At 40.8% G+C, this 25,964-nt stretch overlaps 3 protein-coding genes across 3 annotated transcripts; 1 reads left to right on the forward strand and 2 right to left on the reverse strand.

Annotated features, from left to right (window-relative positions):
- Positions 1 to 728: 728 nt before the first annotated feature.
- LOC308324956 (gamma-crystallin N-B-like) lies at positions 729 to 5,130 on the reverse strand (the record flags this gene model as incomplete). Its single annotated transcript, XM_080777307.1, has 4 exons — positions 729 to 864; positions 1,866 to 2,011; positions 3,894 to 4,142; positions 5,110 to 5,130. The coding sequence occupies 4 exons, from the start codon at positions 5,128 to 5,130 to the stop codon at positions 729 to 731; spliced, it is 552 nt and encodes a 183-aa protein (XP_080633433.1).
- A 3,498-nt stretch (positions 5,131 to 8,628) lies between these two features.
- ly97.3 (lymphocyte antigen 97, tandem duplicate 3) lies at positions 8,629 to 12,279 on the forward strand. The gene is made up of 4 exons (XM_080777946.1): positions 8,629 to 8,708; positions 9,186 to 9,256; positions 11,115 to 11,237; positions 12,006 to 12,279. The coding sequence occupies exons 2-4, from the start codon at positions 9,208 to 9,210 to the stop codon at positions 12,116 to 12,118; spliced, it is 285 nt and encodes a 94-aa protein (XP_080634072.1). The 5' UTR covers positions 8,629 to 8,708; positions 9,186 to 9,207; the 3' UTR covers positions 12,119 to 12,279.
- A 1,454-nt stretch (positions 12,280 to 13,733) lies between these two features.
- On the reverse strand, positions 13,734 to 24,182 carry rheb (Ras homolog, mTORC1 binding). The gene is made up of 8 exons (XM_080777771.1): positions 23,890 to 24,182; positions 20,812 to 20,883; positions 18,215 to 18,282; positions 16,261 to 16,343; positions 16,095 to 16,151; positions 15,940 to 15,987; positions 15,544 to 15,625; positions 13,734 to 14,715 (listed from the first exon to the last, which is right to left on the reverse strand). The coding sequence occupies exons 1-8, from the start codon at positions 23,939 to 23,941 to the stop codon at positions 14,623 to 14,625; spliced, it is 555 nt and encodes a 184-aa protein (XP_080633897.1). The 5' UTR covers positions 23,942 to 24,182; the 3' UTR covers positions 13,734 to 14,622.
- Positions 24,183 to 25,964: the final 1,782 nt, after the last annotated feature.

Below are 25,964 nucleotides of genomic sequence, written 5' to 3' on the forward strand. Positions count from 1 at the left end.
TTTCTTTATGTTGTCTCCCGAGAGAGAAATTTATCTTGGACCCCAAGACAAAAACCAGGGACAGAATAATACCTTTGCTGGGGGCCCATGCATGGCCAATTCTCCTTCGGGGCCTCCCAATAGGGCCCACGTATTTGGGCATTAACTATAATACATTTTAATAACTGGCATGGAGCCAATGAACCATGGGTATGGTTCATAATCAGTCCAATGTTTTGAACAGACCACATGTAAACATGGCCATCTGGACCATACGCTAAAATTCTTAAATGACACTAGGTGGTAGCAACACTCCCCGGGGCACTAGCAGCTCTCCTTTGATAGCACTGTATGTGCAACCCATGAGAAAATAGCAGGCCACAGTTAAAGGTTGTGTTGAAGTAAATGATGCAATGGGCAGAGCCTATGGCTCATTCTACCACAGTGAATGTAATAGTAGTGAGGCATGTTGTGATCTGTTGGTGCATGAATGCAAAAATGGAAATAAGATTGGAAGATAGCGTGTAATGACACTGCTTTATTTCCACCTACAGGAGCTTTAGTAAAAAAAAAAACAAGCATCGTAAAATATTTTCTTTCATTTTCTGTTTTATTATTTTACAGGTTCATGGAGTCAGTGTAAGTGCGGAGAGTGGCAAAGCATCATGCCTTCCTTGGATGCCATGCCTGTGTGGTATGTACAATGCACAGCATTCCTCCAGTATGTGGTCTACCAGTGGCTCTGTGGTTTAGAAGTAGTTGGTCACCCTGCGGATGGACTGGATGCTGGCGTTCTCTGCCTGCCACTCCATGTGGGTGCAGTAGTTTCCTCTCTCCACGATATACATGCGGCCACGGAAGTTGGGCTCTTCGTACAGCACCCAGCTGACGGGCAGAGAAGGGACAGAACAGGACAAGAAATTCAATCGTTTGTGAAAGAAAACAGCGGTTGATGAGCTCTTCTTCATCTGATCTGTATGACCTGAGATCAGATTCTAAAAATGTCTTCTACATTCTGACAGATTTTTTCCCAAAAATAGCAGACCTACAAGCTCGTAGAGTGCCACTCGGTGAGCTTGTAGATCTGCTATTTTTCAATAGCTAAAGCATGATATAATGCTAACACCAAAAGGGGTTCCCGCCCAAAATGGGTTAAACACATCATAACCACTGCTGCATTCTGCAGCCTTGTAGATCTGCTATTGTCAAACAATTACGTCAGTGTTAAAGTGGTTAAGACAGATGGTATAGGGAAATGCAGAAGATGACATCATATCAGCCAGGTACAGGAAGAAGGCACATTATGGTCTAACAATAGGAACATTAACTACTTGAAACCTAGAAGCCCTATTCTGGGCCAAAAATAGCAGATCTACAAGCTGTGAGTAGATCGGCAAAATTTAGTTAAGATAATTGGTGCAGAGAAGAAAAACATCAGCACACCAAGTGCAAAGCAAACTCGGGTCAGGTTTATTAAATATAGAGGGTTAAGTGGTGAATATTAACCATTAACTATAAGTGGTTAATATTAACCATTAACTAGTATAAAGTATTCAAGTCTGAGTAATGTGCTGTATGCTGGGTGGGGATTATCACTGTATCTAATGTGCTGTTTACAGCACATTAGGAACAGAAAGGAACAGAAAGGTGTGGTCTCTTGTGGAGCCAGATAAGCTGTAAGTTACAGTAGAGGACTATCTCCATATAGTCTCAACATTCTTTTATCAGATGCCAAATTCCACCTGTCTTCATTTAACTCTGAGTGCACAATTGGAACCAAATCAAAATGTTTACACTTGTAATTAGATAAATTGTAGCCTGCAGCAGTGATGCAACATGAGTGATTTAGCCTACTGTGTGTACTTGGCTACAGTAAGAATACGTACGCTCCGTCTCCGAAGACTCTGAGGGAGTTGATGCAGTTCTTGGTGAGGCCCCTTCCCTGAAGGAATGGACAGTCGTCACACAGCTCCACACACTGTCCCTGGAAGTTAGGTCCATCAAAGATCTCCATTCTGTAGTGCTCGCCATGCTGGGAGGGGGGCAACAATAACACACCCGCTTGAGTGACAGATCACGTTCAGTGATGTTCCAGGTCATTTTACAATGCATCAATAGGAGAAACAACTTCTCTTCATGTTTATGACAAAAGTTTAACAGGTGTATGTTATGTGACCTTGTCTTCTTTACAAGCGTCAACAATTTGCAGACCACAAAGGACATCAATATACATAAGATGTGTGCTCAAAAATGAAATAGAGAAATTAGGCAGAATTTCCTTGAATCACACCTTGTGCAAGTTTAAAAGACATCACTTATCAGTAGCAGCAGCTCTTGTTTTGTTTTTTCCTTTCATTACAGTATTATCTCTATTATTATCTTGTCATACATGGGGAACATGCCACACCACACCAACATTTCGTTGCATGTACTGTATGAGATGAGTTGAGTGACAAATAAAAGGAAGTCCGCACAACGGCTCTGCTCCACCGTGTTGTATTTATTTAAACACTGACATAATAGTGACGATGTTTTTCGGCCATGACTGACCTTCATTAGGTGATGGCAATCAGTGTTTAAATAAATAAAACACTGTGGAGCAGAGCTGTTGTGCGGACTTCCTTTTCTTTTGAACTGTATCTACCTTTGTCCAGCACCAGCGAGGGACTGGGTTTGCGCAACCCTCTTGTTTTTTAAACTGAGTGACAAATAAACCCTGCTGAATCTCTTCATATAGAATAAGTAAGAGACACTTAGCAACAGGTATTGTTGGTATATAATATTTAACATGTTTTTATGAATTGAGTACACAATGACACCAATGGAAACATGCCGAAAGGCTGTTCTGGTTTCATCCTTTTAGCAGTCCTTGTATTGTGTTGTACTTCCCTGTGCCTATCCTCGCAAATTCTGAATAGCATATTCAGTCAATGAATCATCAAACTGTATATGTAACATACCTTAATAGTGCCACAAAACCTTCAGGGAAATATACAAGTTGTTCTGATTTTTATATTTAAGATTGATTTAAGATTGATTTCTTTGCCTCGTGTCAGTGTGGATGAAAACATGCTCTTTGAATACATTGAATATTCTCGGTTGGTTGTATAAGCCATCATGCATGTATAGTCTGTTGTTCTTCTTGCATTGTCTGCTTTCCCATACAGCATGCCAGGTATTGTCTCTGTACCCTCTGTCTCTGTACTGTGTGAACTGCTCACTGTTAATTTATCCAATTGTAACTATGAGAGTTACAAATGCCCTCATTGGCATGCCTACATCTCTGCCAAAGAGCTTCTTTCCCCGGACTATCAAGCTTATGAACCACACCCATGCACCCACTGACCCCCCCCCCCCCCCCCCCCCCTCCCTCCACCCCAGAACAAATTCTTTGTACTCTTATGTACAATACCTGTACACAACAGCTTTGATTTTGACACCAAATTTTGTTTTCGTTTTAGTCATAGTAATTAGAATAAAATTCCAAATAGTTAGTCATTTTTAGTCATCTGAAATGTTTTACTTTTAGTCTAGTTTTAGTCGACTAAATATCATAAGAATTTAGTCGACTAAAGTTACAGTTGATTTAGTCGACTATCTTGGCGTGCCTTGATGGGCGTCATAATGCCTCATATATATTTAGCTGCGTGCCGAAAATAGCCAATCTACGAGCTGTAGATCTGCTATTTTCAGAGCATGACACCTGCCCACAACCAAGCATAAAATCTGATCTCTTTTAGTCATCATAGCTTAGTTTCTACTTAGGTCTATTTTGGTTTTCGTCAGTGAAAATAGTTAGTAGACGAAAAATCTTCACCATAGTTTTAGTCTACGGAATTGACACTATAGTACACAAGATAACAGTAACAGTGAAGAAACCTTGAACCTCTGAACCTTTGAACATATCCACCTACCATCCTGATGGGCTTGCAGGAGCCCATGTGGTCGTTCTGGCCGTTCCAGCGCTGGAACTCGGGGTACTCGCCGTGCTCCAGGATGTACTGCTGGCCCTTGAAGTCGGGGTGGTCGTAGCACGTGAAGGCCCCGCTCTCCACGCGGATGGAGTTCACCCTGTTCATGAAGCCGCGGTCCTGGAAGTTGTCACAGTCGCCGCGGATCTCCAGCATCCTCCCGGTGAAGCATTTCCCCTCGTAAAAACAGATCTTTACACAACAAGGGAGACGATTTTATGAACCGAATTTTTCACAGCTTAAAGATAACTTTGTAATTCCATTTTATTTGTCTGCACTTACTGCACATTTGTCAATTCTGCTTTAACTGTTTATGTCATTTGCAGTGTACTGTATGTTTAGAAGTGAATATCTTATTTAATAAAATTATTATACCGTTTTGAACCCATTTCGGACGGAACAAGAACCCCAAAGGGGGTTCCCGTCCTGAATGGGTTATAGTAATAGTTAGAATAGCTGTAAGATGTAGTGGTAGAAGAAGTACTCGAGTACTGGCGTGGCTTGAGTAAATACCACAGAGTAAAAAATAGACTGCTTACAGAAGTCAAATTAGAAATGTATAAGCATCAAAATATTTAAATGTACTTCATTTAGCAAATGTCAAAATGACCATTGTGCTCAATGTCCATTTAATAGTCATGCACGTATCATGTTATAGACAATAATTATTGATCCTTAATCTGATAATCATTTTAATGTTACAGCTGGTAAGGTGTGTGTGTGTATATATATGATATATATATAATGTATTAACCATCTTATAGTTTATATGCATAATCTAATTATGTAAAGTGTAGCTTGGTACTAAAAAGCTGTCAAATAAATGTAGTGGAGTGAAAGTTACAACATTTATCTATGTTGTGGAGTAGAAGTAGCCTATAAAGTCACATGATGGAAACAAAATGCTCAAGTCAAATTCAAGTAGGCCTACGACTAACTTGTACTTAAAATACAGCACAGTGTAAATGCACTTAGTTACATTGCACCACTAGTCAGATTAAATGTACAGTAGGTCTGCTACTGTGTAAGAACAGCGTTCTCTCACTGTATATGATGTCATTGAATTAACTTCCATTGTCCCATGTGTACATGTGTTGAGGTTTGGGAAGGGTGGCTACCATGATGGCTGCATGAGTCCATTGTTTGTAGTAGTACTCACCTTTCCTGAGTACTGTGACATTTTCCAAGCGGATGGTGTCCCAAACTATAGCCTAACAGTATAAGAGTGGAAAAATTTGGACAGCCTGATATATATGGCCAATAGAGAGTGTGTTGCTATCGCGAGGCCAATGCAACAAAGGCACAACAATAGGGGGTTTAGTTGTTTTGCCACATGGGCAGTTTCCCTTACATCTGGCTCTGCTGATAGTGGACTTTGGCTCGGGAGGTGGACACAATAGAGTGGGACATTTTCTGCTTTGATTGGGGTTTGAGACTGGTGTTGCATTGAACGCAGATTGCAGACTAATGGTGCTTTTCCACTGCAATGGTACCAGCTCAACTCGACTCTACTCGACTCTGCTTTTCCATCGGGCAAATGTAGTAGTTGTTTGTTTCTTTGTTTGTTTCTTTGTGAGCTGCAGCAATTACCAAAAGGTGAAAACACTGCAGACTAGCTGGTCAGAAAGAACTGTCCCTACTAGTATCATTGCATCATTGCGGACTCCCCTATACTGTTAACAAACATTTAAACTAGCTGTTGAATATCGCCTAAAATATGACCAGAAATTGGTTTTGTTGGCATTTATTTGTAAAGAGATAATAGCTCAAATTTATTTAGATTGTTTCCAAACAAGGCCCCATTGTTCTTTAGCCCTCGCCTATGCAGACATCGCTATGACCAGTGTTGGGGAAGTTATGCAGGAAGAGTAATATATTACTAGTTAGTTATTACTCCTTCAAAAAGTAATATTATTATACCCCCAGACAAAGTGAAATAAAACACAATCTGTTTAGCCATCTCCATTTAGAATGGAATCCTATTTATTGGAACAATGGGAGTCACCAATCAGCCAATTTGCATGACAGCACACGCTTTTTAATAATAATAATCAATATCCTTTGCTATATTTTTTATGGTTTTCCTGCTTATTCCATATATTGGAAGGAGGAGTCAAAGATCAACCGCAGTGCACACATGCAGATGATGCAGACTCTCAAACCTGCCGCTGCAGATGCTTCAACAAATTACTGTAGATGTTGAATACTTAATATATTTTAAGTATTCATATTTCTTAACCACAGACCTGCCCCTGACCTGCACAACATTCAGTGGAGGTGCATGCTCAAAAATAACTGCTGTATAAGTTAACAATGTGTTGCATCGCAATTATGATACCTTATTGATCTTTAATATATTTTTGCATACGTGTGATGTGACCACCAACTTCCTACTATGGCAGTGGAATCTGCTCCTTTCAGACAGTCGAACCCACACAAAAACAAATCTTCAGATCATTATAAGACAGTAATGCTGCATTGCTATCAGTAATATAATCATATTACTGTTTTGGTAATTGTACTGTTACACTACTAATTACTTGGGAAATGATTTAAAAGGAATAATATTACAGTAATATAATTTGTACTCGTTACGGCCTAATACTGACTATGACGACCAGCTACATTGAAAGGTACTGGACAAAGTACTATGCTTGGTACCAAAAGCTAGCTCGAGTCAAGTCAATGTGAGTCAGTAGCATGCAACGATCACATCGTCACACCAGTCCTTCACAAACTCCACTGGCTGCCTGTCACTCAAATAATTAATTTCAAAATGTGGTGAGGACACCACCTACCATAATAATAATAATGCATTTTATATTTGTAACAAAAATTCTCACTTTGAATAGCATGGGCTCTGATTGGTAACCCACAACTCTGGGGTGAGCCAATTGAAATTCAAACTGAGGAGTGCCAGACCAATCTCCCCAGGAAGGTTTGAGCGGTGCAGGCGCTCCAATGCACAGCTTTGTGTGTATGTCTATGTTGTGTGTATTTACAATTTACAATATATATAGCAATATAGCATATAGCAGAGCTGGACTTGCTGGTAGACCAGTAAGGACTGGAGAGAGTTACAACAGTTACGTTTTGATATGACTGATGTCCGGATAAGGAGCTGGGCTGACTCCTGGCCTGGGTGAGGAAGGGTCTAATTAATGTTATAGAGTGTAAACCTACAGGATGGAGTGACCGCTGTAATGTGTGTGAGAGCTGTCTGTCCAGGAGCCATGAAGGTTCTTGGCTGTTGGAACCGAAGTTACCAAGGCGTTGTCTATGGAGATAGTTAGCTCCTGCATGGGGCAGGACTTAGCTGGGAAGAAGTGAAGCTCAGTCACTCGTCATATTATTGACATCATCAGAAATCATCATTGTGATGAAAGGCACCGCTCACTTCACACAAGTGTGATTATCTTTGTTTATTTATTTTTCGTCTGGTTTCCAGGCTATCCTAGCAGCACTGTTTTGAATGTACTGGAGCTTCTGCATACTCTTGCTATAGGGCTCCCGATGATACATGTACAGCTAGAGAATGAGTTGCACGGTTATCTCTATAGGTGTGGTGGCCTACACAGACAGTAACTATATCTATGTCACATATAGCTGCTGCTTTGTGGACCTACTGAAGTGCTATACCACCTTTGTGCCCAACCTTATGCACATTATGTCTAACCTCATGTGCAGTATGTAGAAATAATAGATTTTCTTTTACGTATCCTTGAACATGTTTCTCTTTATTTCCCTTTCTTCTCTCTTTGCCTGCCCACCTCCCCCAACCTTCCTGATAACAGAAACAATGGAGCTTGATGTACTGCATACCATTACCTGTGATGTAACAATAAAGTTAAAGTGGGATTTAAATAAGTTCTGGACCTGCAACATCTGCTTTTATGGTATCATCCCAAAAATATCCCAATTTTGCAGTTTATCAAATTATTCCCAGTGACCACACCACATAGGAATATATTTGATACACATTTGGAAGACTTTGGTTCAAAAGACTAGTATACTTTTATCAGCATCATATTTAACTGAAGCAGAAGCATATTGTCACAGCTCTGTCACGGTCTCTCTCCATCTCCGTCAATCGGTTCTTGTTCAGTCAATTCATTCCCTGCTTCATGAAGGAAGTACGGGGAGTGACTTATAATATATTACAGACAGTCCATTTTGCACAAAGTGCACTGAATCAACGGTGGCATCACATGGGTCAGACACAGTCCACCCAAAGCAAACACACCACGAGCGTTTACTGATCTATTACGCTATTACTCAAACTCTGGCACTGCAAGCCAAGGCCATTCTTTCACATTATTTTATCCTAGCACATGTTAAGTACATGTGATAATATGTACAGTAGAATTATGAATTATATAGTGGAGTGGCCTGTTTGCTTAATGATTAATGCAGGAAGCGTGGTGTGGGGACACGACTGCCCTCCTTGAACACAAAGTACTTACTATAATTTGAACAAGATGACGAATGCACACAAACTTGAATCAGTCACACACACACACACACACGCACGCACGCACGCACGCACGCACGCACGCACGCACGCACGCACGCACGCACGCACGCACGCACGCACGCACGCACGCACACACACACACACACACACACACACACACACACACACACACACACACACACACACACACACTTCACAGGGTGTTGATAAGTGAAGAGAGGCCCGGGTATAAAAATGGGGAAAGTCTGAGTTTACATCACATTTATCGACACGCCACGGGAGAGGTATGTATGCTTTAAACTCTAAGTTGATATTACTATAGTAGGCCTACTGTTTTATATTATCCTTGTTTTTCCATTCTAGTATTTCATTCTAATTACAAAAGCAACGTCAGTTGTATTTTAAAATGAACGTCTCATATGGCCTTTACTTGTTAATTTCCCCTCGCTATTTGTATCTGATATTCATTCAGGCTTCATGGCTTATAACGGTATCTTCGTGTGCATGCCAATGCGCACACTTGTTTTCCCTTAACATGTCAATCTCAACTCATTGACTCAGAATCTGGTGTTTTAAATTCAAAGCTGTGCCCTTCACCTTCAGTAAAAAATAATAATAGAAAAGCGTAGTGCAGTAGCATGCTTCATTTCAATGCACTATCCATAACTAACACACACTCGGTAAGTGTGATAAAACCCTGTGCGTGTTGCTAAATCACTGTTTGTTTGTGTATGTATTCTTGTGTCGTCATGCATTGGCAGGCTACATCTCTAGAACAGAAACATGAAGTTGTTCCTGCTAGTTCTGGCCATGGCCCTGCTGTTTACAGCCGGTGAGTGAGTCTGTCACTGATTTTCCACTGAACAAACAGTCTATGTTAACCCCTGAGCTGCTGGAACTGGGAGGCAGACATACAATACTGCATGATGTCTGAGGGATGCTGTGTCGAGAATTACATAATCTACTCATGAGTGAAACAGTAGGCACAAGACATAGTGTTTTACTTTTGTAGTAGATTGTTTTGGAGTAGCAACTGACGATTATATTCTTATGGCGATTGTTTTGTCGACTATATATACTCTAATAAAGAAAAATGTAATCAAACAATCGATTACATTGATTAGTTAAATGAAAGGTTGCACCTCTGTTTTGGAGTTCTAGATGAGTCTTGTACAGCACATGACATCAGTTAGTATATTCCTGCGTAACAAACTCCCCATTGCAGTTAGAACTGCAGACTCCGCTGTAATCTCACTCCACCTTTATAGCCCGTAGTACTTGAACTATCCTTGGTTACCATGCAGTCTTATGCAAAGGTCAAAATGTAATCTAGATAGTAGGCTATGCCATTTAGACAGATAACCTATAGTTTCTATAGTTTTAATGTACAGAATACTTGTTATTTCTTTTTGACATGCTAGGTTCTTGGTTTACCTATGATCCTGGATTACTGAGACACTACGTATGTGTTTACTTTACTGTAAGTGTCTCTGGATAAAGCCTGAATTGTAATTGTAAAATGTACTGTAAACCCATTTTTATGCAGTGATGTGATGTCCTAAATGAAACCATCTAGCACTTATTGCAATGTTCATGTTATTAACCACTAATATTAAGCTCTATGTCATATACAGTATGTTGCAGATAACTCTCTGTTCTACAAGCTCACAACACATCACATCATATCATATCTTACTATTAAATGCACCACGTCTCTGTGTGTACGTACGTATGTCTGTAATCCACGACCACGAGAACACTTAGCCCCACCAACTTCAAATTTCACACATGCGTCCCACACCACCACACGGAGTGCAGTGCCCGGCCTTGAGTCGGTCAGATACATGGTTGTGCAGAACCACCAGGAAAGGCTCTGGTCAGGCTCTGCCAGTGGACCTAATGAGTCCCATGCACCTGTAGAATTCCCAGCCTCTAGGCCAGCCAATTGATTGCCATGGCAACCCCATCCAGTCCACTTTTTACTGTCAGACAGTTTGCAATCAAGTCAAACAATGAGACACTGAGGCAGACAGGCAGCACACTCATCACACTCGGTTCACAAAGTTTATTACACAGACAGGGAATATTTATAGTGCTGGATCGTAGAAATGAGACAGCAAGATATGAAGATATGCGACATAGGAACGTGGCATGATGATGTGCAAGGTTGACCTCACGATGTACAAGGCTATAACCTTACTGTCGGCATACCAGGCGGACCTTATGAGTGCTATACCTAACAGGATGCCTCACATATCTAGAAAGTACAATGCAGGCAGAGAAACATATCGCGATCAAGCACAATGCAAGCTGTACTGCTGTAGTGTTTCAATTCTGTGCACGCCACAAACATTCTGCAAAAATATGTGAACATTCAGAGATCTCCAAGCTCCCAATGCATCGTGTTGTGAGCTATTTTTGCCAAATAGAGAGAAAAAGGAGGCTGCCTAGGCTGCTTTGTTGATACTCCGTTCAACAAAGTTTATAAGGCTGAAGTGGCAAAATAGAAATACAGAGGGAAAGAACTAAGAAAATAAATAACATACGAACAAAGGGAGTTTACCAAGACTGCATAGGTCGAAACGTTAGTCGTTTTGTAGCACCTAAAATGCTTAAAATGTCTGTGTTGCTCCAGTGTCCTCTCCTCCTTCTGCAACAAATAACATACGTTATAATTTTGTGTTGTTTAGGTGAAGCTCTGGACTGTCACAGGTGTGTCCCCAAAAGGGCTGGAGAGAGTTGTGAGCTGTCGGTAGAGACCTGCAAAGCAGGGAAGGATGGCTGTGCTGCTGCCAAGTTCCTGATAGAGCCTTGTAAGTTCCCTAGCATGCTACTTTGTACACAGTATGGGTCCATTTGGTTCCCTTTGTAAAATCTCTTGACTTAATGTGTAATTTTGTTCTTTGGAGATCGAGTTTATGTTGAGAGTTTATGTTTTGATAACACCTCTAGCCACCCCTGTAGCTTTGTGGTCATTTCAGTTTATAGCTTGGTTTTTGCTGGCTTCACAAGTAATAGTGAGTAATTGTGTAATTTGTTGTTTTAGCAGTGTTGTAGGGGGCATGCACTGGCAACCTCTGAAACACAAACAATTGTATTTGGAAAAGTGGTCAAACAACACATTTATGTAGAATTTGTGAAAGATATGACAGTGAAACATTTTCCTAAAATAATGTACCGGCGTAGGGTTAACTTTATTCAGAGCAGTGTTTCCCAAACAGTGGGTCAGAACTCAGAACACGTTTTTAGAATTGGTCTCAGTCCTAAATGGGATGAATTATTATTCAATAGTAATAATAATAACAATTATATATATGTATATATATTACACATTCAGAAAATAATCTGGCGACCCCCCCGACATAATTTGGCAACCCCCTGAGGGGTCGCGACCCTCAGGTTGACCCCTATACATAAGTAAAGTTTTGAAGTATTTGTTACTTTACTTGAGTATTTCCAATTTCCAGTACTTTTACTTCTACTCCACTATAACTCAGATCCAAATACCGGTATGTTACTTTTACTCCAAAGAAATTCCATGAATTAGGCTATAGAAAAAACTACTTTTCTAATCTTTGCAGTTGGACAGTACCAGAAGTGCATGGTGATGTCAGACTGTGACATGCTGAAGATGAACGCCTACATCAACATCAAGTGTTGTACCGATGACATGTGCAACACCTTGCCTCAATGAGCCTGGCCTCAGAGGATCCTGCAAGCGGGCCCCCAAATGATTGGCAAAACACAATGTATTGATAACATTGGTAGGCCTATTAAAAAAATCTATGTAAAAGAAATGTCATGTTTTGTTTTTTCCATTAAAATGTATTCATTGTGATACCGATAAATACAAACTTAAAGTATACTACATTTGTTCCACTGATCCAGGACCGAAAAACAACCCACTAATTGATCATTAAAGAGGAATTCCAGAGTAGACGTTTTCCTACTGCAATCGTACGTTAAATGATCCAATAACGAGTGGTATAGACGTGAAATATTACATAACATCCAGAGTGCAGCTCAGACCGGGAGCGCTGGGTCTTATTGAGATTGCTCTGGGAAAAAATAATTCTACACATGTCTTTTATAATGATCTTTTATTTTGTCCCAACAGGGCTTCTGTAACAAGGCGAGAGAACCTATAACCCAGCAAAGCCGGTCTGAGCTGCACAAGTTGACGTGTCGAAAGTTGCGAAGTTCGCTTAGCCGACTCAGCCCCGTTCGAGTTGCGACCCGATAAAGTAAATCATGTTCTGGCGAGAGCGTTTTGCCCTGACTGCCACTCAAAGTGGCTACTGGCCAATCACAGCGCGTCCTTACGCAAACCCGCAGAGTGCGCAGACGACTGTTCTGATCTGCAAGCAATCCACTCTGTCCAGGTATCCCTGAGCCAGGCACTTTGCTGCAGTGTGCGCGGTCAGGCTGATAATAGCATATCTACGAGCTCACAATGTGTCATGCTGCGATGTGCTTAGAGTTTGTAGATCTAGTCTACTATTTTTGGCAATCGAGTCGACACACAGTATGCAACTATGGCACAAGTCTAAGTTGTCTGTGCTGCTCGGCAAAATCCATCACTGGGTAAATAAATATATAAAAAACAGATTCTTGTGTGGTTTATCATATCCACTGGACATTTTAGTTGCTTTGTAGGCCTACTTTTCATGAAATTAGTCAACATCTCCACAACATAATTGCAATGCGCAATAACATAACGCAACAGAAATGTCAGAATCCTCATTAATTCAACGCAAGTGTAAGAAACAGACCAAGCTGTACCCTTAAAGGTAGGGTATAAGTGATATTGCTTTGTTAAATTAAGTGTTAGATATATTGATTATATTCTCATTACTATAGAGTGTTTGTTCAGTATCAGGAGTCTAGTCTGCCTGTCTCTCCAGATTTTTAAACAGGAAATGCATTTTCAGGTCTGGATTCCAATTTTATCAAACCAGGAGAGAAAACTCACACAGGATAAAGATTAAACACGTGAAACTGGAAGCGATGACACAAAGAAACAAAATTGGAACTGAGACAAATTGGAACTGAAACACTATACAAATCTCAGCTGATAAATGGGTACCCTACTCTCTCCTGATTGGCTGAAATTGGCAAACCATCTAATAATGTTTTCTGTCATGGAAAGACAGGGAGACCCCTAGCTGTTACTGAACAATATCACAATATAAACTGCTTTTTTTCCTTTTCTTAAGTTCTTTGGTTTTAATCAGAATATCACTTACTTCAGTTAAATTGCCGCAGATTATTCAAACGTTCGGGTGAAATGACACGCCTTGAGTGCTGCATTTACATAACCACTTTTTGCTTTTAATGATTACAATCAAAAACATTTGTACAACATTTTCAACATTAGAAAATGGATGCAGGATTTATTTGTTTTGGCTGACGGTAACTGCTATGAAAACAGACGTTGGGGCCAGAGAGGTGGGTGGGTGGGCGTCGTGTGGACATGAAGTAGAAAAAGAGCTGTATAATTGACGGACAAAAATGGTTCAGCGATGTATCAGAAAAAAAACGTCCATGTCTTCTCAGCCGTTCTTAAAGCATGTGAGGCAGTCTGTGATATTTTTTATATCTTGTTCCTTCAACAACAACAAAAAGTTGGGGGCTGGGGGGTTGCTAACCTGCATAATGTGAAGCTAAGATGTATAAAATTAATAGCGCCTCTTATCATAGAGACTGCAGTCATCGTAACCTAGCACAGCAAAGTGTTTTGTTTTTTGTTTTTTTTCTGATACATCCGCACAGGTGTTTTGCATTCGTGCCAATTGCAGACATGTCAGAATGAATTGTGGGTAATATGTGACAGACAGGGGGCGGTGTGTGTATGTGTGTGGGATGGGTTGTCACTCATTCTCTTTTCTCTTTTTATTACCAAACCAACAGAAGAAAAAAAACAACAAAAAAAACAAGCATGACAAAAGGCATGTGGAGAGAGAAAAATACTGAACAGTGGGGAGTCGTCTCAGAGCCATAAATAGACAGTATTGGATATTTAGGACCCTGGATGGGGGCGGGGGGGGGGGGGGGGGGGGGGTCAGGGGTCAGGGGTCAGGGGTGGAGTCAGCTGAGGTGGAGGAGGGGAGGAGAGAACTGGCAGCGAGCCTTCAAGTAACGGGATATCCCAGTGCAGTGTCCTGTGTGTTGATTGGGCGACCGGGGCGGTGTCCATGTCTACATCATGGAGCAGGAGGTCTTTCCTGGTTGCACGTCGCCGTCAATCTTCTCTGCCTCCAGGATCATCCGGCGGAACACCTCCACGGCCGTCTGGGGGGGACAGACACCGTCTGTTGTTTTATTTCATTGTTTTTACCTCATTTTTCTTTGCAGATTTTCATTCACACAGTTGCAGACAGTGCAGGGGGTCCACAAGAGCTGAGGTCGATTCTACAAATGCCTTGTAAATCAGTAGTTCGCACACTTTCAAGATGTTTCAGAAACAACGGGCGCGAGGTGACGTTTGAGGTTTGAATGGGTTAAATGACGGTATACCAATGGTGGAAGAAGTACTCACAAGTATCAGAGTAAAGGTACAAAAGTATTTTCATCAATATGTGAGCATATAGATGGACTGACCAATATGTACACAGACTACACAGTAACTAGTAACTGAAGTTTTCAAACAATTTTAGTTAAAATACAATATTTGTCTCTGAGTTGTGGTGGAGTAGAAGTAAAAGTATTGCAAATTGGAAACACTCCAGGAAAGTAAAAAATACCAAGAAATTGTACTCAAGTACTGAAAGTGCTTAAGAAAACATACTTAGTTACTTTCCACCACTGCTGTATACAGTCACACACCAGATGGATCATATTCACTCATAACAATGCTCAGACATAGCCTAACCCAAACCCACAGAAACAATTTACTGTTTTCATGTTGCATGTTGTATTTTAGATATTCTGGACGGATGACTGAATGGATGGATGGATGGATGGATGGATGGATGGGTGGGTGGGTGGGTGGGTGGGTGGGTGAGTGGATGGGTGGATGAATGCATGGATGAATGGACAGATTCTAGAGAGATGGAGAGCTGAATGGACAGATTGTAGATGGAGAGCTGAATGGACCCCATGTTTCTATACAGTTCTTACCTGGTTCTCTTTAGCTGAAGACTCCATGAAGGTTGCGTTCCAGGATTCAGCTAGTGCTTTCCCCTCTTCGCAGCTGATTACTCTGGAGGTCAGACATTAGTCCAGTCATGACACAAAAGAAGGCACTTTATCGCTGCAATGTTAACCTTCTTGGCTAAACCAAGAAGGTCTGTTCGCAAATAATTCAGCTCTGGTAAATGTTGTGTTCATACATGTGCTGAGCAGATAGCTAAAGGTACACAGTACAGTACACACAGAGAAAAGGTGCTAAAGTACAGTAAGTTGTAAAAGCTTGTTCCTATCTTCACTCTACACTGAGGTACTCCACATGGCCCGTTTATATTTATACACAAAGCCTTGATCTGATGTAAAATGTCAGTGTACATCACAACATACCGCTCCATATGTAGGTCATTCTTATTTCCAACCAACATAATTGGTACTCTGCAGAGGGAGGGGAAAAGACAGGAATGCTGAAGTTATGTACAGTGTGATACTTTATCTTCAAATGCCATGTTACGCAAATGAGGATGATAGTAGGCGATACTCACTGAACTTTCCCCACCATATCCAATAACTTTTCATGGATAACTTGTACAACTTCAAAACTGTAAACGAGATATGTTTCTTCTTCAGTCTTCATATCCCATATTATATATTCTGCAGTCTGGTTATTGTATATGATGTGAACTTATAAATAAATAAATAGCAATGTACCTTTTGTTAGATGTGACAGAGTACACCAGAATGTACCCATTGATATCTATGGAGTATGTCTGCGGGAAGATTGAGTACTCATCCTGGGGACAGAAAAAGAAAGTCAAAGTGTAGTATACTGACAACATCATTCGAATAGTTATTTATGTTATAACATGAAAACTACACAGACAAAATACAAGAATCTAAATGATACAGAAGCTACTAAATGACGTACCTCTTCTATAAACCTTTGTTTTATTTAGCTGAGCTATTCCAGTGTTTGTCATAATACTTCACCAGTAAGTGCATCTTTTGGCAACAGCCCACTTCAGCAGTTTTGACCCTGCTTGAAGTCAAGTACGTACGTACTGTACCTGACATGAACAAGTATCAAATAAAGTGGGCTACAGCATCCTAGTATCAACCTCAAACGTGACCGGTATACTTGCTGGCAAAACCACAAGAGCCAAACGAGGCAATCAATATAAAGATCAGGTCTAAATGTATTCAATTAAAAACCCTTGACTGTTAGTGCTGCAAATTCAAACTCCCTGACAGCCACACAGCTGAAAAGAGTGCCTTGGACCTGATTTTTATATTGATTACCTGACGACAAAATATGTGACTTTATCTTTCTTCATTTTATGCCACGTTGTGAGCACTGAGCAGTGATAAGTTTCACAATAAATTTGTTTCAATTTTGTTTTAGTCACATTTTGTACAGTAAAACTTTACTTGACAATTAAAAACCCTTGACTGTTAGTGCTGCTAATTCAAACTCCCTGACAGCCACACAGCTGAAAAGAGTGCCTTGGACCTGATTTTTATATTGATTACCTGACGACAAAATATGTGACTTTATCTTTCTTCATTTTATGCCACGTTGTGAGCACTGAGCAGTGATAAGTTTCACAATAAATTTGTTTCAATTTTGTTTTAGTCACATTTTGTACAGTAAAACTTTACTTGACTAAATATTATAAGATTGTAGTTAACTAAATCTTCAGTTGATATTGTCGACTAAAATGTATTTTGGCAGACATTGATGACATCCTAATACCTGATTGTGTTTTGGCTGTGTGCCGAAAATGTCCGTCTACAGTCTAGTGTTTTTCTATTTGTTGACGAAATTGACAGTATTAGTCATAGTTTTAGTCATCATAGCTGTGAGAAAAAAGGTAGTCGCTAAAAACATTTTTAGTTGACACAATAAAGGTAGGGTAAATGGTGTTTCTGGGTTAAAAGGTTGAATCACTATATTCTAATAGTAATCATTGTTAGAGTGTTTGTTCAGTCACAGGGATCTCCTTGTCTCTCCAGCTCTTTAATTAACAGAAAATTAATTTTCAGGTAGGTGACAACATTTCAGCCAATCAGGTGAGAGTAGCCATTTATCATCTTAAGTTTTATAGTGTTCCAGTTCCAATTTTGTCTGCTCATTTATTTGTGTCATCAATTACAATTCCACTTGTTTAATCTGTATCCTCCTAGCCTCGGTCCCAGCCTTTACTCATCTGTGAAGAGAAAAGCCTGGTCACAACCTATGGCAGAGAGTGTATCGGCGGAAGTGTCGGGCCGGAACATCAGATGTATTTCCCCCAGATACGATATTTGTCGATCAGTCACAAGACTTGTTTTATTCACAGAGATTGTAAACACAGATTTGTAAAGCATCAACGTCATTTCCTTGAGCTGTACTCTCGCTGATACACTCTTCTACAGTGAAGGCCAGGGTGCCCAGGGTGGTATCCTCCTGACTGCATTCTCTATCCTATTCTGTTGAATAAAAAGCTGGAGAGATATGGAGACTATACTTACTGAACAAACACTCTATAGTAGTAGAGTGTTTGTTATAGAGTCTATAGCAATGAGTCACAAACTCACAATATAGAGCTTTTTAATTTATTTTAACAAAATAAATTCACTTACTGTACCCTACCTTTAACACTGGTTGTGAGTTATGTTTGCGTACCTGTCCTGCTGTGTCGACCAACTGAAGATGGTACTCCTGTCCGTTTATTGTGATCATTTTGGTGAACGCTGCAGGACGGGGAAAAGTCAGAAGAGCAATCCATCACTGATAACTCTGCATGACGTACTTCCACTGATAGCGATAGTGATTTACGATGACAATTTAAAAAAAGAAGATATAGTCAGGCAGAAACCTTGTATCTCCATATTTTATATTTTTATATTTTTGCATAGATTAATGTCCTCTCTTCGCCATATGACAGTGTCATGCAAACGTGGACGTCTACAAGCTCACAATACCTACTGTATGGGCTTGTAGATTTCAGAATCTTTGGCGAAAATATTTGTCACATATAAATGGCATGCCCAAAATAGGGACGCTGGATTCAAAGTGGTTAAGTCTGTCTGTGCGTGTTACATATTTAACCAATGCAAGAGCTTGTGACTAAAATAAAAACTACGTTGCACTGTTCCACTGGAACACAGGTTCCTTTTCCCATGAAAACTGGGAAAAGTAACAGTTTCGGACACAAGGTTTCCCTGTTATGGGAAAAGAGTGTGTGACATCGTGACATGCTCCATATATGGCTGTCTCCATATGAAGTTCACGACACTGACCTCTTCAAACCCTGGATAGCCAGACATGGAGAAGACTGGATATGCATATATGGAGCTGGCCATGCAGCAACTCTAGGTCTGACCACAAACCCTTAGATCTCCATGTATGGAGCTGACCTGTACTGACATTCCATATGTTGATCCCGTCCTTCCTCTTCGATGTCTCCCTTTTGACTGATACCTGTCCATCCAAACTCTAGACGGGCTTGCCCGAAGTTATTAGTGCAGCCGCCCCCGGCAGCCGGCAAAAACTCACCAGGCCCGAAAATTAAGGCCCGGCCCTACCTGGGCCCTCATCAAACCCTGTACACTCAAGACACTGACCCGGTTACCACCCTTAGATATCCATATATGGAGCTGACCTGTTCTGTATGTTGATCTGACCTCATCAAACCCTGTACACTCAAGACACGCTCCATATACTGTATGGCAGTACAGAATTCATTCCATATGTTGATCTGACCTCCCATGTCAAAGCGTCAACGCTCGCCCAGACGCCCAGGCCAGCAGTCTACCGTCACCCAGGCGGATGCGTGCACGCGACCCCGCCCTTTATGGTGAGGTCACTTACTGGTTATTATTAGACTGGGCAGCCACCAGGGGTGAATGTACAGTATGTAACTTTACGCAGTAAAGTCTCAGGGCTCTATCGTATACCATGCCTTACCCGCAATCATTAACAATTTTCCGTGAATCACACATTTATGTAGGCGCTTCCACTAAACGTAAATGGTATCTTGCGGCCACTATACCCACTATACATTATGCCGACACACATTTGCGGGTGGAGGTGTGTCTGTAGGCGTGTTGATGTGCTTTGGCTTTCGCTATAATTGCTATCTTGGAATGGAATGGAAAGTGCCTCTTCAAACCACCCACAATGCAAGAATGCGCTCCTGATTTGATTTGTGCCTGCATGGCGCATTGTGATTTGTTCAGTTTCATCACCCCATTGCGCAGTGAATCTTTAATGGATTACAATAATCTAAACTTCCCCATAATCAGTAACACATAGATGATACTTGTGTCAACCAAATGTGGTTTTATTTAAAGGCAATTAAAGGCTAGATGGTAAGGAAGCAACAGGTGTCATTTCCATTGTTATTTTGCCTCAGTTCAGTGCAAGTCTGTTAATAACTCCGGTTTCCCGAACTTTCCATTTAGCTTGATACCGTTCTGTTTTTAAAAATGCTTCAGATTTAAGTTGTGACTTAAAAAGAAACAGAAAGGCACAGGTACTGGACACATGAAACAACTCTCCGTATGAAATATAAATGTATCCCAAGGCAGCACGCGTTGATCTTCCATGGGCCATAGTAAGATATCAGTCACTGGGCATAATGCGTAATGGATAATGGATCTCTTAAAGGCATTGAATGGCATGTGACACTGTGATTGGTTTAATTATTGTAACGCTCAAAACACCTATGTATAATGTAACGGGTAGCGGAGGTGTTTTAAGGATTTAGGCTGTGGCACAAAATAGCTAATTTTACAGGGGCACTCGTCTTCCCCAAATTACAGATAAAGTGACGCAAGATAGGGCCCTCCCTCAGTGTTTAGATAACTCGTGTGAGTGGCGATCTGTAGTTCTCTAAAAATGAACACGTTCAGTCTACATTTCCTGTACCAAATACAGTTACACAATCATCTCTCATCTAGGACAGCAATGGGAAAAGTTTGTCATTGTGAAACCATTTGCCATTGTGGTGTCTTGAATAGCTGCATGGCAGAAAGGCTTGTCACGTCAGTATACAAACAAAATCTGCGATTAAGCATGAATACCTCTCATATACTGTATGCACGTCAAAGTAGTTTGTATAGTGGTGGTTTGTACTGAGCCCAAAAAAATGCATATTGCAGGCCTGGCAGGCCTATATCTGAACACAAAACCACATTCTCTGGAGCATTTCATTTGAGTAAAAAAAATTGGTTGTAAGCACAAAAAGACACAGCAGCAGCACAGTGTGACCCACTTACTGTTTTCTATCGTTGGGTCATAGGAGTCGACAAACTGCCCTTCCACAAACTGAATTGTCAAAGAGGACTTTCCTGCAAAAAACACAAGCAATAATTAATCATGCTTCCTCAGCGAATGAAGAAAAAATGTCAACTTTGATGGATGACGTCAACACTGTCGAATTATCCCGGTCTTAATGAATGAGATGCTGTTCGTCATGAGTTTTAGGCCAATGTGACACTGGGGGACACAGTTGTATATATGCACTTAAACACGTGCACAGTAAAAATCATTACTAGTGCTCTTTTACGGGTCCATTTGGTTCCACTGGTACACTCTCAGAGTTAGGAGTGGCAATCCGGAACTCATTTGAATTAATATCGTTTAATTCATTATTTTATCCAATGGTGGAAAGTAACATTTACTACTACTACTACTATTACTACTACTAGCCTACTATTTAGTAGGCCTGTGATTTAGGTATACAATTTTGAGGTGCTTTTACTTCAGTGAGTCAAATATTGTACTTTTTACTCCACTGCAACGATTAGAAAACTTTAGTTAGGCTACTAGTTACTTTGTAGATTCAGATTATTGCTGCAAAACATAACCCTTCAGCTCTAAAATAGCCGATCTTCAAGCTCACACTTGTAGATCTGCTATTTTGATTTTGATTTTGTATAAATGGGTAAAAGTATATTATATACTTTTGTACTCATGTGGCCTACATTTTGAATTCTGAACTTTTAGTATAGCCTATTGATGCTTTTATTTAAGTAAATAAATTGAGTAGGCTTTCACAGCGAACGTTTTCAACTCATATCATTGCTTCTGGGGGGTCCCTGGAACAACATATTTTCAGATGGGGGTACAAATAGGCCTACATAATATTTGGTGTCCTTGACATGGGGGAAACTTTGACAGGAAAAGACTCGCTCACCGTATAGAAAAATAAGTAAAACTCCTTAGACTGAGACTTATATTTTTTCTTTTATTTTATCATGCTCTTATGGTGCTCTGTGCTCATGGTGCAATTAAAAAGCAAACGTTTCGGTCCTCAGAAATTCGTCAGTGCTATGTCCTTGACATGAAAAGGTTTGAGAACCACTGACATATAGAAACATAGGTTTATCGGAAAACTGATTTAGAACATATTTGTAGAATCAGGTCCTCTGGTCTTAATGGATTAATACAAGATTAATACAGTAGTTTTCATATCAAGCTCCATTACTTATTCAGCATTTGAGCCACGGACCATCATTTGATGACATTTAACATCTCAAACACGCGTAAAACTAAAGAATATTTTGTTATGGTAAACGTTGGTCAAAACTTGATTATTCTACATTCTTTAATTGTGTAGACTTCTTGTATATTAAGTAGGTTAAGCAGATGTTTAACAATGATAAAGACCTATATAAAGGTCGATTTGGTTACCAACTCTCTCCATCATTTATTTAGCTGGGGACCACCTGGAACCCCCTCAAGGACCACTGGTGGTCCCCGGACCACTGGTTGAAAACCACTGGATTAATAGAATCTACATGCAGTGGTTTCGCTGCTCTTCCACAGAGACATGTTAAACTCCGGTGTCAGGTAGGACACCTACTGGTTGGCCAGTAGTACTGCCTGAAGCTCACAAATTATTATTTCCTCCTCTGGCTATCCATTAGATTAGAGAAATGGTTCCAAAACACTGGGTCGGGACCCATTTGTGGGTCGCCGTCACATTTTTATGGGTCCCTTTCTTTTTTTTCGTTTCTTAAATTTCCATCTTGATTATTATTATTATTATTATATATATTTATTTATTTTCATGAATAAAAATCAAATACATTCCATGAATTAGAAAATATTTTTTTAAGTAGTAGTGAAAATAGTTGATTTTTGTTGTGAGCTTGTATATGATCTGCTATTTTCACTAGTTTGGGTCCCGGGGAGACATAAAATGTCTCTTTTGGGTCACGTCATGCTAAAATGTTTGGGAACCACTGCATCCTTTAGCGTATTACAGGATGGTGACACGGACATATTCCATATTTGGTAAAGCCTATTCATGCTTCAATTGCTACAAACAGCTATAAAACCTGTATATCCATAAGTTAAAGGATACATTTTAAAGATGTACCATACATGTTCACAAAATAGTATAGCCTATATTTCTTAACATTTTGGACAAAATAGCCAATTATGTCTCTAGTGCCCACCTATCCTACATGTGTCATGGGACAGGCCGAATGATTGATGAATAGCCTACTTGGCTACTTTATTAACAGTTTGCAAACAGGAGAGTATGGCCTACAGTTTAATAAAATGTCTGTTAAGAGGATTTTAGACCCAAGAAAGCACAATGGCTAGAAGTTCAAATCCCTGGCTGCTATAGCCCATATAGGCCCTATAGGACATGAAACTTGCCGATTGTATGGATTTTAAATGGACACAGGCATTCACAATGTGATGCCACTGTGTCAGCATCCAGATCATCATAGCCTACTCAGCGATATAGCCTATAGGCCTACAGTATATTGATCCTGCTAGAACCAGTGCCATAACATATAATATTCCATTCCCCTATATGACCAAGCCAATTTAGTCAATTGCTAATTTTTGCTTTAAAAAGGTCAAAATATTTATATCACGACCTATTAACGGCGTCGATTGCGCTTCACACAGTGCGCACACACACACACACACACACACACACACACACACACACACACACACACACACATGTAGTCACACACACAAACACACACACACACACACACACACACACACACACACACACACAGCAGGGCCTAGTCCGGAGATCTCTCTCTCTTTCTCTGTGTGTGCCAGGAAATCGACAAGGCCACGTCTCACCTGGTGGCGCGCTCTCATTCGTTCCATTGAGATGTCGCGTGACACATTGTGCTCCCTATAATTAAAGTTCATAATAGGGAGGCGTATGAACCGCTATTCTCGATGCCATGGCCGCCCGGACATGATCAGCGTCCGCCGCATCTGATCTGAGGACAGGGCTGCCTGCATGCAGGGGACCAATATTGTGTCTCTCTCTCTTTCGCCGTGTGTGTTTTGTACAAAAAAATGAAACTCACCTACGGATCTGTACCCGAGGATGGCGATTTTTCTGGATTTGGGCTGCGGCATATCTCGTGCTGGGTTATCGCATCTAGTCCTCCGGGTCTACCACAACCTCCCAACTGGAACGCATCAAAATTCAAGGAGCGCAGCTAGGCAGCGATGTCCACATACAATACAAACCCACCCCTGACGGCGAAAAGCCTGCTATTGTGCGCCACAATCATGCGAAATTATACATACACAGTTAGTCAAAGTGATATTTCAGGGCCATGAAAAAGCATGGAGTAGTATCTATAGATCTATAATAACTGCGTCACTCCCCTTTGCGATATAATTAATTAGTAATGAATGCCAGATCCTGATAGGGTGGACGCGGAGGAAGGGACTGCTCTGTCGCCTCTTGCTGAAGCGTGATTGGACGAAACGGCTGCATGTCAAGCGACAGCCCTCGATCCGTGGAAAACGATTGGCTGTTACAGATATTATGACGTGCTGGGTGGTCAGCGGTAATGTCATTCATATCTTTAGGGTCAGGGAAAGTGGCCATACTATTCGTCAGGGAAGACGTCACCAAACCTACTCCGTTTCCTACCGTACCCCTGATACTCTCATTGCAGTTGCAGGATAAGTTAAAATAATATGTATTCATATGGGTAACAGGTCATCTCGTCCCTTTACCAACTCGCCCCCCTAAAAATTTAAGACAGCTCGCCCCAAGCCGTGCATAGCTCGCCCCCAAAGCGTGGCTATCTCGCCCCACAGCGTGGATATCTCGCCCCAAAGCACGGACATCTCGCCCCATGTTTATTTGACCTTATTTCTCATATTAGAACATTTAAAATCAATGTTGTTTGTCAAAGGAGAACATTTAGAACCAGTTTGTTGTTGTTGTTGGTCAAATGAAAATTATGCATTGATAATGAATGGCTCACCCCACTCCATTGTTCTGGAAATTCCATTCTGGAAAGGTGACTCAAATCATGAAGGCAGCGTGCAATTTACGTGGAATCTTTCACAGACTTTCATACTAGGCTGAGGAATATATCCCACCCTTTTCACATTGGCCAGTAACTGACCACTACGTGACACTGAAGACCATTTCCTTTTCCATTACCTTTTTGCTGGACTTTGAAACTAACCCTATGGGACACTATTTTTTTGCTGCTAGTATCAAAGTAGCGTATATATTTTCGTTAAACTTTTTTTGCTGCTAGTATTGAAGAAGCAGTGGCATCTGCATATATTAACTTGACCATCATTTCACTCAAATAAATGGTTACATTCCTACAGTTGATCTGTTGTTGTAACGACCCAGCACACTCAAACAAAAGAGGCTGATGACCCCCATTGCATGGGCCCCCTCCACTCTCACTATAACTAGACACTTTACCTCCTCTCTCTCTCTCTCTCTGTTTAAAAGTACAGGAACAATCATAAAGTACAGGTAAAAATATAGTACAGGTAAAAATCTCTCTCTCTCTCTCTCTCTCTCTCTCTCTCTCTCTCTATCTCTCTCTCTGTTTAAAAGTAGGCTACTATTGTGAATCAGTGGACCATGACACAGCTTAAACACAACTCTTCTTTACTTTCAAAACTCAGAGTCATAATAACAACAGCAAAGCAACATCATCACACATCATGTTGTATGTCAAGACTGAAGTAGTCGATCCCAGATAATCCCCCCAATCATCACAAAGGCAACACAGGAATATGCAATGAGCGCAGCACAATCAAACAGCTGTCAGTGAGACATAACAGCTACATATAAAAATCTCTCTCTCTCTCTCTGCTGTTACCTCGAAAATTTGCCAACGGTTTACGGGGCGACTTGTCCGGAGTTTTGGGGGCGACTTCTCCGGACTTTTGGGGGCGACTTCTCCGGGCTTTGGGGCGACCGATCTTCCCGTTGGCAAAGGGGCGAGCCGTCTCGTGAGTTGTCTTCCGGATCCCAGAGTGTATGGTCGTAGAGTGTATATCCTACGTCCTGACCAAGGACTGACAGCCACAAAGACTGTTTACTGTGTGTTTACAGTGTACTGCTGTAGTGTAGCCTGTGATATCGCAGGATGTTGAGAGCTGTTATTATTGC

The sequence above is a fragment of the Protomyctophum bolini genome (assembly GCF_963924005.1).
Source record: "Protomyctophum bolini genome assembly, chromosome: 12".
Lineage (NCBI taxonomy): Eukaryota > Metazoa > Chordata > Actinopteri > Myctophiformes > Myctophidae > Protomyctophum > Protomyctophum bolini.